Source organism: Drosophila rhopaloa, unplaced genomic scaffold (genome assembly GCF_018152115.1).
Source record: "Drosophila rhopaloa isolate 14029-0021.01 unplaced genomic scaffold, ASM1815211v1 contig_115, whole genome shotgun sequence".
In the NCBI taxonomy this organism is placed as follows: domain Eukaryota; kingdom Metazoa; phylum Arthropoda; class Insecta; order Diptera; family Drosophilidae; genus Drosophila; species Drosophila rhopaloa.
The window spans coordinates 16642136-16652855 of NW_025334990.1; the positions used below are offsets into that span (position 1 = coordinate 16642136).

Genomic DNA, 10720 nt, shown 5'->3' on the forward strand with positions numbered 1-10720 from the left:
AACATCGAAACATCGATGTAGGTAAACATCGATGATTTTCCACCTCTACGTAGCAAAATAAAAAGTTCTCTCGTGCTCTTCAAAGCTCTTTATCAAATTCTTTAACCATATTTTGTTTGAGGCTGGTTCGGTGGTTTAAATTCTGTGGTTCCGGTGGTTCGGAAACACCTCTGAAAAAGATTCGAAATGCTTGAAAGTAGTGCTTCGGTAAGTGCCTTTTTATTAGTCTACAAAACTAAGATACATTTGAATATCTGGGTCTTAAGTTAGTTAATGCTTAAGTTTTAAAAATTTTCTTTAAAACTCGCTTATCTCTGAATTGTTATCCGTTGTCAATCACTTTTGAAACCAGAAATCTTTGACAATTATAAACCATATTTTCAAACCTTAATTAAATAACAAAAATAGTAAGAAACAAGAAAGAACGCTATAGTCGAGTGCCTCGACTATTAGATACCCGTTACTCAGCTAAACAATTGCAACTGTGTACAATGTAAATACATACATATGTATATGCTTACATACATACACACATACGCCATTGTTTGACTCAGACCTCCAATTTGGCTAACTTGATTTGATTTGCATAGTTCTTGGGATATAGTTCGGTATTGACAAATGAAAACCATCGCAATTTCCTTTAATAGAAATCCTTATCGAAAATTAACGTTGACTCTGTTGAGCACCTTGGCCAGCTGTTCCAAAGTCATCCGTTAGATGGCGCCATGAAAGGCGGAAATGTAGGCGCTAGCCAGGCTTAAGCGTTTAATGGGTTTTTGGGCGTTAGAGTGGGCGTGGCAAACTTTTATTAGGCCAATCGATAGGTATTGACGAAACAAATACATATCAATTAAAATTTTCATAATAGCATCAAAACTGTGGCCACAGCTTGTGGCTTGTGGGCGTCAGAGGGGGCGTGGCACCATTTTGAAACAAACTTGCGCTGCGTAGGAACACCTAAAATCTACATACAAAATGCCAATCTTCTAGCTTTTATAGTTTCCGAGATCTCAGCGTTCATACGGACAGACAGACGGACAGACGGACATGGCTAGATCGACTCGGCTAGTGATCCTGAACAAGAATATATATACTTTATAGGGTCGGAAACGCTTCCTTCTACCTGTTACATACTTTTGCACGAATACAATATACCCTTTTACTCTACGAGTAACGGGTATAACAAGAAAGGAAAGCTAACTTCGGGCGGAGCCGAAGTTGATATACCCTTGCAGAATACTCTGTAAATTATATTCTCCAAAATTATTCATATGATGCATTCTTAATACTCATAAAAATCCCAACTTCCTAACTTTAAAAACACCAAAGTTATGGCATTTCCGATCAATCAGTTATATGGCAGCTATAGGATATAGTCGGCCGATCCATATGAAATTTGGTAGGTCGGATTGATTAGCCAAATATAAAACCCATAGAAAATCCCAACTTTCTAACTTTACAAACATCAAATTTATGGCATTTCCAATCAATCAGTTATATGGCAGCTATAGGATATAGTCGGCCGATCCCGGCCGTTCCGACATATATACTGCGTGCAAAGGAAAGAAGGGTGTGTGCAAAGTTTCAATTCGATAGCTTTAAAACTGAGAGACTAGTTTGCGTAGAAACAGACAGACGGACATGGCTATATCAACTCAGGAAGTGATCCTGATCAAGAATATATATACTTTATAGGGTCGGAGATGTCTCCTTCACTGCTTTGCACACTTTTGACCAAAATTATAATACCCTCTGCAAGGGTATAAAAATGCCAAAGGAATTAAAATGAGATCTTTAAACAAAGAAAAATGAACCCGTACTAAAACGTTAACGATTAATTTGGCAGCTAAATGGCTATATTAAGTGTCACATTGTTAAGGATTGTCTTTAATCAAACTTTTTTTTTGTTATTTTGCTTTGGCAACTAAAAACCTAGCCTAAAAACATATTGCAAAAAACAAAGGACAGTTCATCCTAGTCTATAATCGATGCCTACTACACAGATACTGTTCGAAGATCTACGCATTTCATAGCTAGACAAGGTTAGGGGTTTGGCTTAAGTCTAATCAAAGTACGTGGCCCATACCAATGCCAACCCACTCGATTCCATGTTAGTGCCCCGAAGAGCTGCTGTCCGTGAAGTAGGGATGCTGCATGGCGGCCTCGGCGCTGATCCGCTGATTTGGCCGGCAGACGAGCAGCTTTTGCAGCAGGTCGCGTCCCTTGGAGTTCAGCCTGGGCACCAGTTGGCTCCACGAGGTAATGGCCGGAAAGGCTGCCAAGTAAATGTGGGTTAGTTCAGTACTACCATAAGAATATAGCTCTTGAAGCCTCACATGGAAGCGCCACGTAGTCCGAGAGGTGCGAGACCCCCGGCCAGGAGTCCTCGTTGGGGGTGCCCAGCACTCGGAAGATCTTCATCAGCTGGTCGAGGACATCGGAGCCGGGAAACAGCGGTCGTCCAGCGTCCGCCAGCTCCGCCAGGATGCATCCGGCCGACCACATGTCGATGCTGGTGGTGTATAGCTTGGCTCCAAACAGAACGTCGGGTGGTCGGTACCACAGAGTCACCACCTCCGCGGAGTAGCACTTCACGGGGATGCCGAAGGCTCGAGCCAGACCAAAGTCAGCCAGCTTCAGTTCGCCATTCTTGTTGATCAATAGGTTCTGGGGCTTCAGATCGCGGTGCAGGACATTATGGCTGCAAGATAGTATTATTATATTAGGATGGGCAAAGAACTTTGATTTTCAATTTCAGGGTTTAAAGGTTTCCTCTGTTCATTAATCAACATTCAGTTTAAATGCAAATGTGATCTCTAATGAGAATATGACACTCGCAATCCCTCGGACGCAGTCCATGGATATACCTGTGGCAAAAGGCCAGTCCGCGGAGCAGCTGGAGCATGAAGCTTCGGCACACGGCCATGTCGATCTCCCCGTTGAGGCTGTCGAAGTACTTCTTGAGGTCCTGGTCGCAGTGCTCGAAGACCAGGGTGAGTTTCTTGTCCGAGTGCAGGACGTCTATGAGGCGCACGATGTTCTTGTGCTTCAGCTCCTGCGGGTTGGAGCCATGGGATTAGATTATGGCCACATGCATCCTGGCCTTGCTCCTCCCACTCACCTTCAGCAAGCAGATCTCCCGGAGGGCGGAGCTGGGCACTCCCTCGTCGTCCTCGTCGAGGCGAACGCGCTTTAGGGCCACGATCTCCATGGTGTCGCGGTTGCGGCCCTTAAACACCGTGCCGTAGGTGCCCTCCCCGATCTTCTCCATCTTGTCGTACTTCTGCATCCTGATCCTGGTTTTTCTGCGGATTTTAGCTGGGTTCTAATTAGAGGTGGAGAAACATTGATGATTACATCGATAAAAGTCCTAGCCAACTATCGATACTGTTGATGTCTTCGCAAGCGGTTGGTGTCTCCGCTAACGATGCTAACATCAATGTTTCTTTTATCTCTGAAGTCTATAACATCTTTAAATATTACCAAAAGAATCGTTATATGTTTGAAAAAACTGTGGTTTTTAAAATCTTATTCCAATATTAGTTTAAAACTAAAGGCAAGTACAAAATTTGAATATTTTGTGTGCCAATAACTTAATTTTAGTTTTGTTTAGTATTCAAATTCATTAATATATATTTTAAATTTAAGAAAATTATATTATAAAGGTATTCTGGCTTTATTAATTATTTCACAGGATGACAGGCCTGGACTGTTAGGTCTGCCAGACAATGTGCTGATCCGTATCGTGGGACATCTCGACTTGCAAACCCAGCTGAAGTTGACGCACGTGCATCTTCGGTTCCTGAAAGTAATGCCCCATGTCTGGCGGTCTCATAATAAATCTGTTAATCTCTCCCTAATCGAATTGCATTTGGACGACGAGGACCTCCGCTTCTTCCTTGGAAGCACTCAAAGAACTCTTAATTCTCTCAGGATCAAGATGAAAAGGAGATCAAACTTCGATGTCCTTACCAACTATGTGTTCCCAAAACTCAATGATTTCCGCTTCTCAACGAACTCGTTCACGTTGAATGATTCGGATTTAGCAAAAATGATTAGGAGTTTTCCTAACTTGCAAACATTCAGTCCCCATGGAAGTTTTACCGGTGAGGGCATGACAGGATTCCAGTCCCTGGAAAACATAGTTGTGTCTCACTGCTATAATTTCGAAGTCAGCAGCCTGATTCACATACTGAATACTAGAAACATTAAAAGTCTTAAATTGGGATTGTTTCACAGAAGTCTGCTTGGGAATATCAGTTTGCCCTTGGAGGGGATAAAAAACTTAGAGGTGCTGGAGTGTGACATGGAGGAAATGAGAATATTGTTCCTGCCGAATTTGGAAAAGCTCACCCACTTGAAGCAGCTGTTTCTTTGTGGCCAAGTGTCCGGGCCTTTTGTCGGGGCAGTGTTGAGATATGCGAAACGTAGTATCAAAACTGTGGAGATAAACTTCTATGGGGAACTTAATGAGATTCTCAGCCGTAATTTTCAAACTGAAATCCTGAAAGTGGCAAAGATCTTCCATGTAAATAGAGAAAGCAGAAACGTGTTAAATTTTGATGAGATCAAAGAAATATATTTTAAGTACTGTTGCATCGATAAGATTGGCCTTAAGCAAATAATAAGAAGTCTAAAGACTACTGAGATCCTAGGCCTTAGTGATTGCAAGTTTGGTTTTGAGGAATTCACATTTTTTCCACTGGAGATTGCCAAGGGCCGTCATAACACACTCCATATCTTTTTGGGTCCAAACCTCGTCTGTAATGAAGATGAATACGTACATAAGTCTAAAAAGAATCACTTATTTTTATTATCCAATTATAATGTTTTTGTTTACAGGAGCAGATTACAAATATAATATGGATAGTGGAGGGCGAACATCCGTATTTCAAGCTTCACATGGAGCATCCAATTATCAGTCATGGCTCTGAACCAGTTTCTATTTATTTCGACTGACTTTATAATATTGAATATCTTAATTTGTAACTTGATTCGAATTTAAATGGCAGTGCCATTTTGTTAAGTTTTTGTTATTAGATACTACATTAGTATCGAGTAAAGCTGTACTTACTGAATAATAAACTTTATGTTACTGCGACGGAAACCTATAATTAGATTACCTGGGCTAAGAATTGGGTGTAAAATTGGAAGAAGTGTAACTAGCACGCTTTCACACTTTCATGATTTAAGAAAGCATCCTCCTTTTCGGTTATCCAAGGCTGACTTCAAGACACCACAACTTCCCAATTCCACGAGAGGCAAGCTTTATCCCCAAGACTCGAAGCCTCGCGAAGTGCGACTCCTGGACAGGATTTTCTCCAGGCCCACAAACTGGACAGGGGGAAGAATGGTGGGTTTGTAGTACTCCTAATTTCTCTAAGTTCCTATATAACCATTGTAGTTTCCATCTGCAGCAATAACTCTAAGCCAGCCGACCCAGAGTCTGAAGAAGATTTCTAGCTGTATTAGTTACAAAATATATGGCTAAATTTATTAAGGCATTGGAGCAGGGAATGGTGGGTGAATCTCAGGAGCACAACTCCAACTCGGCGCGCTCCGAATCCGACATGGGCTCCACAACCTGCAGACAGGCATTCGCGAACTCCAGGAACAGTGGCTCCTGCATGGCGGCCATCATGGCCGTCTGAGCATTGATGGCGACATCGATCTGCTGGAGAAGCGAGCGCAGGTGCGGATTATGGAGCAAGTTGCGCAGATTCGGGCAGTTTTCTGTGGGAAAACACAGTTAAAAAAGGATGATTTACTGGGTAACCAAGCCCACCTAGGTGCTGTAGCTTATCCGCAGGCACAGTGTCATCGGTGGTAAAGGGTACATGGAGAGTAGGTTCCTCTTGGAATGCAGGCTCATCCTTTTTTCCCACCAAATCCTTGGCCAAACATTGGGGCGAGTCCTTGTGGGCCTTATAACAGGCAACAGAGCAGCTGTAAATGTGGTTTTAATTAATCTATTAGTAGACTGAACTAAATGCTACTTACTAAGGCGCCGAGCACTTGCTGCATTTGTATTTCCTCGTGGTTTCCTCGCAATTAATGCAGTTTTCCATCTCATCAAAACAAAAATAGCGTGCAAACTAAAAACATATGTACGAGTGACACATCATTCAGTTTTTGTCTGTTCATTAAATCCCAGGCCGTTGCTGCGTTTCTGTAACGCCGTTTTCTTTTTGGCGGTAGAGAATAAAAAAGTTAATCACAAATCGCAAGCAGAACAATAACAAAATACGCATTAGATCACGCGGCTTCATTGCAATTTAGTAAATAAATAAAATGAACGAAATCCTACGAAATAATAAAATCCATTCTACTGACAGTTTTTCAATTGAGTTTTGTAACTGTCAGCTTTCAACATCAGGAACTCGATAGTCCCGTTTTTATTTGAATTCTAAAATGTTTAATGTTTATGGTAATTACGATCCTCTTGCTGGATTTAATCAGAAATGTATACCCTTTTAGTAGTAACGTCGCATTAATTTTAACCAAAAAATTACATAAATTTACTTTTAAAACGCTATATAGGACTGAGGCTAATCACGCGACTCTTTAGTACATTTGAATTTCCAAAAGCCTTAATAAAATTTTTTTTTTGCAAAATAGCAAATACGAATTTAATAATTCATAATTATTTGTATTTTTAGCTTACCATGAAGTCTGCTGTCTTGATTTGTAAACTAGAATTCGAATTTGGAAAAGTTTTTTAGACTCAGATCGCTTTAGAAAATATTCGAATATAAATACAAATACAAAGTACAAGGTGTATTTGGTCAGATAAAGGTGGCCATAGAGTCGCTCTGCCCTTTTCCGGTTTCGGCCAGGTTTATTTGATTGTATGTATCCTCCGTATCCGGTGTTGTTTGCTTTAGCCAGTCTCATTTATGGGCCATCCCGGGCACGTCATCTTCCGTGCGGCTCCTGAGCAAACAAACGAGGGCCGCTTATCATGGTAGCCCCTTCCCCCGCAACCTTTTCCCGCCCCACCCGGTCACGCCCCCCGCAGCCCCTGCCCCACGGCAATGCGCAGTCTGAAGGCACCTGGCGAATTAACCGAGAATTCGACAAGCGAGAGGGCAGCAATCAAATGACGGTCGGCGTGTCCACAAATTGTAAACACATCCTGCACACGGAACGGACTGGAACGGTGTGGAATGGAACGGAAAGGACCTCCCCGGGAAGGAATCGTCGTCCAGATCCGCTCCAGGTCCACAGATAAGTACAGTTGGCTAAGAGCAAAAACCACAAAAAAGGCGATTTGAATACCCTCGAGTATTTCTATAATTAATAACAGGAATATGACTTATTTCCCAAATCTTTAATGTAATCCGTTTATTTAGCAAATTAATTTAAACAAAATGTCTTTCAACTGATTAGTATAACTTAAGACTTGATTTTAAAGAAATCATTGTCTTACATAATATAGTATTATATAAAGTTGATAGGATAAATTTCTCGTCAGACAGTAAGTTAACTTTATAGTCTAAATATAAAAATCTTTATTGTCAAAAATTCTAGTAGTCCAATACATCTTTTTGTAAAAATTCTTGTAATCCAATTCATCAATTTTTTTGTTTAACGATTGCATTTCTAATCAATCTCAGAAATCACTGCAATATGGTCATTAAATTGCTTTTTTTGTGAATGAATGAAATATGAAGTATTATCTATAGAATTGAAAGAAAATAGTTAAGTTATACCATTTTTATATTCCCTGGGTTGTGTTTTCTTTTAGTCGGAATTATAATAACCTGTGCCAGGGTATAGCAAACAGCGAAAAACTTTTGGTGGCAATAAATGACTTCAATGAGTGACTGACTGACCGGAAGGGGTGGTCTATGGTCTACTAGGTGCACGGCCGAATCTTTTTCCCCCTTTTTGCCATATTTTTTGGGGACTTGTAGCCCGGACTATGTTGTTGTTATTTTCTACGGTTTTTGCTTTGTTTTTCTTTTTTTTGTTGTGCTACCAATTGGATTGCACAAAGAAAAAAGAGCGAGGGGGAGGGGATAGAGGAAAGCAAAGGATGCCGGTGAACAATGGTTGGAGAAGGTGTGGATTCGCATTGCAGGGGGAAGAGGGGAGAGAGGAGGTTGAAGGGGAATCGGAATCGGACCGGGTAACATGATGGCGCCTCTGCCGCTTCCGCCGTTCGTGAGGCACAAGCGCGATAATTGCCAGCGTTATCCGCTCGGCCTGCCAGTCAAATAGGCGCAGCAGCAGAGGCGCTGTGAGGGGGGGGGGGGTTGGCAAGGGGGGGCGGCAAGGGGGGGCAAAGGGGGTCCGAAAGGGGGCAGGAAGACCCTTCGTGTGACTCGCCTACTTTTGATTTACAACATTCGTGCAACATCAGCAGCGGTGTATCGCCAAAAGGAAAAGGGGCGACCAATGCAAACAGCAAGAAGAAAAGCGAGACACACGCCACCAAATGGGGCACAATGCAAAAGGCAAAAAGCAGGCGGCTTTTCCGAGGGCAGGTGTCGTTCGTTAGGAGTTTTCAGCGTTTTTCATTCCCAGCTTTTCCCAGTTACCAACTACCCAGTTACCAACTACCAGTCACCAGTTACCAGCTAACAGTTACCAGTTACCAGCAACCCGCCAGCGAAAAAGCCAAAAGCGATATTAATAGATAGCGGCACTTTTCGCTTCGTTTTTATCGCCCGAAAAGCCAAAGGAGGAAAAAACTGGAAGGTAGAAAGGTGGAAAGGGGTGGGGGGGAGGGGGGAAGTCCTGGCAATTGGGCAGATTGACAGATCATGCAATCATAGTGGCACAGCGTTTATAGAGCATATAATGAATATTAAATTACATGCAACACATCTGACTTCGGCAGTCCAACTTCCTTACCGCGAATTTGTTTAAGCAAAAGGAGATCTTGTTTTCAATGAAATATTTTCTCTTAGTTGCACTAGTATATTAGTTCATTGCCAATCGTAGTTTGCCACTTTTTAATTGTTTCCAAAAATGATAGTTCTGTAACATCTAAACTAAATAAATATTATTTACAAAAATATTATATATATAGTTACAGTCTGAACATTGTAAAAAAAGACCAGACCTACAAGTTAAGCAACAAAAATTCTTCTTTAAATAGTTGAAAAGATAATACATGAGTTTTATTATTTGTTCAAAATCAAAGAAATTTGGATTATAAAATGGGTTGGTAACCTATAAACTGAAAATAGTATTCATGGAAATAAAACTATTGATGCACGAAAACTTCTTAATAAGTTGCCTATTAACTAAATGCCTTCCAAAGTTTTAAAACTAAACCTTTGCTATCAAAATAACCCCACAGAAGAATAATCTTTAATAAATCTCCAAAGAAAGGCTTTACATTAATAAGTAATAATTTTATACTTAGTCTATAGGTTATTTAATTTAAACTGTTACTTTTTCGGTAGTAAATATAAAAGTAAATATATTATTTATAGCTTGAGGAGCTCAAACCTGACTTCTTGTTGTTTCCGCCTTAGCGGGTTGGGCCCGTAATGCTTCCAGGCAAACGCATACTGGGCATATGGGCATATTGGGCGCTGGCAGGCATGCAATCGCGACATCTGTCAGCCGATTCGATTGCTATTCTTCGGGGGATTGGATAGTGGACTAGTGGGTCATCAAATGGATTCGAAAATAATTCGAAATTCCGTCCGGATACCAGGACACATTAACTATCAGCAGGAGACTCCGGCGAGGCAGTGGAATGGGCCGGCACTATATGAATCCAATGGCTTGTAATTTATAACGCAATCACGTGCCACATTCGACGCCGTCGAGCAAAGGCGCCAAAAATATGAATATATATATGAACCGAGAGCGACTAAATAATTTGGAAATGATTTACAATACGGCCGGGTAGAAGGGGAGGAGTGGAAACGGACGGAGTTCGGAGTCCGGAGGTTCATAAATCTAACTGCATGACGAAAAGATGCAGTCCACTGGAGTCGAGTTCGCTGGTGTTCTTGGGGCGCCCCGGCGAAATGTGCTGAAATTACAGGCTGCAGCCGGGAATGATGCATGACTGGCAGCAGCAGCAGGATGAGAAAAGATAAAAGTGCCTCTTTTTTTGCGGAACAGGGGAACCCCGAAAATTGTCAAACTCGTATACTCGTAAAAATGCGACCCCGTGGCGCTAATTCGGTTATGTATTGTCAGTGGGCCTAATCTAGCGGGAAATGGCCTTTAGTCTTTGGCGGTTGAAGGGGATTCCCCAGCGATGCTGAGGCGATAATTGCAATGGCAGTCATTTCAATTTGCCCGCTCCCCAGTACGCCGTTCGCAGTTCGCAGTTTGCAGCCCGCTTTGATGGATGGCAGCGGACTGCAGTCCGGCGATGTTGTCAAACATTTCGCGCCTTGGCCATTTGTCTTTCCGCCGCCGCTGCTGCTGCGGCTCTGGCTGCTCCTCCCGAACCTGCCCCAGTCCTCCTTATGTCCTTATGTTGCAGATAACGCTTGTCATCTAAAAGGGTAGCTCAACTTTCCAGGGCAGTTTGGCAAACCGGATTGACAGTCCAACAAAAACCAGAGATGAAACATTATAAGGAATTTTTAAATGAAGAGGCTACAAAATACAGATTTTTATTAATATTCATTTTTGATTAATTTTTAAAATAATATTATTATTTTCATTTATGTTTAAACGACATATATAAAACTTTTTACTCTAGTGCACACAATGTATACACTTTAGACAATTTAAAAAAATA

The 10720-nt window shown here is 41.7% G+C and overlaps 3 protein-coding genes across 3 annotated transcripts; 1 reads left to right on the forward strand and 2 right to left on the reverse strand.

Moving 5' to 3' along the window:
- The first annotated feature begins 77 nt into the window (after positions 1 to 77).
- Positions 78 to 5353, forward strand: LOC108041064. The gene is made up of 3 exons (XM_017118837.1): positions 78 to 207; positions 3695 to 4780; positions 4843 to 5353. Exons 1-3 carry the CDS (start codon positions 187 to 189, stop codon positions 4957 to 4959), a joined length of 1224 nt encoding a protein of 407 aa, XP_016974326.1. The 5' UTR covers positions 78 to 186; the 3' UTR covers positions 4960 to 5353.
- On the reverse strand, positions 1835 to 3343 carry LOC108041065 (cyclin-dependent kinase 5 homolog). Its single transcript, XM_017118839.1, has 4 exons — positions 3122 to 3343; positions 2868 to 3055; positions 2337 to 2701; positions 1835 to 2275 (listed from the first exon to the last, which is right to left on the reverse strand). The coding sequence occupies exons 1-4, from the start codon at positions 3287 to 3289 to the stop codon at positions 2112 to 2114; spliced, it is 885 nt and encodes a 294-aa protein (XP_016974328.1). The 5' UTR covers positions 3290 to 3343; the 3' UTR covers positions 1835 to 2111.
- Positions 5354 to 5468: 115 nt separating the features above from the next.
- Positions 5469 to 6303, reverse strand: LOC108041066 (zinc finger HIT domain-containing protein 3). Its single transcript, XM_017118840.1, has 3 exons — positions 6001 to 6303; positions 5786 to 5946; positions 5469 to 5733 (listed from the first exon to the last, which is right to left on the reverse strand). The coding sequence occupies exons 1-3, from the start codon at positions 6066 to 6068 to the stop codon at positions 5531 to 5533; spliced, it is 432 nt and encodes a 143-aa protein (XP_016974329.1). The 5' UTR covers positions 6069 to 6303; the 3' UTR covers positions 5469 to 5530.
- Positions 6304 to 10720: the final 4417 nt, after the last annotated feature.

Coding starts and splice junctions, on each gene's coding strand:
- LOC108041064 (XM_017118837.1), top strand. CDS start 187: ATGCTTGAAAGTAGTGCTTCG. Junction 208..3,694: donor TGCTTGAAAGTAGTGCTTCG/GTAAGTGCCTTT, acceptor ATTATTTCACAG/GATGACAGGCCTGGACTGTT. Junction 4,781..4,842: donor TCTGTAATGAAGATGAATAC/GTACATAAGTCT, acceptor TTTTGTTTACAG/GAGCAGATTACAAATATAAT.
- LOC108041065 (XM_017118839.1), bottom strand. CDS start 3,289: ATGCAGAAGTACGACAAGATGGAGAAGATCGGGGAGGGCACCTACGGC. Junction 3,056..3,121: donor GGGAGATCTGCTTGCTGAAG/GTGAGTGGGAGG, acceptor TCCAACCCGCAG/GAGCTGAAGCACAAGAACAT. Junction 2,702..2,867: donor GGACTGGCCTTTTGCCACAG/GTATATCCATGG, acceptor ACTATCTTGCAG/CCATAATGTCCTGCACCGCG.
- LOC108041066 (XM_017118840.1), bottom strand. CDS start 6,068: ATGGAAAACTGCATTAATTGCGAGGAAACCACGAGGAAATACAAATGC. Junction 5,947..6,000: donor AGCAAGTGCTCGGCGCCTTA/GTAAGTAGCATT, acceptor CCACATTTACAG/CTGCTCTGTTGCCTGTTATA. Junction 5,734..5,785: donor GGATAAGCTACAGCACCTAG/GTGGGCTTGGTT, acceptor GTTTTCCCACAG/AAAACTGCCCGAATCTGCGC.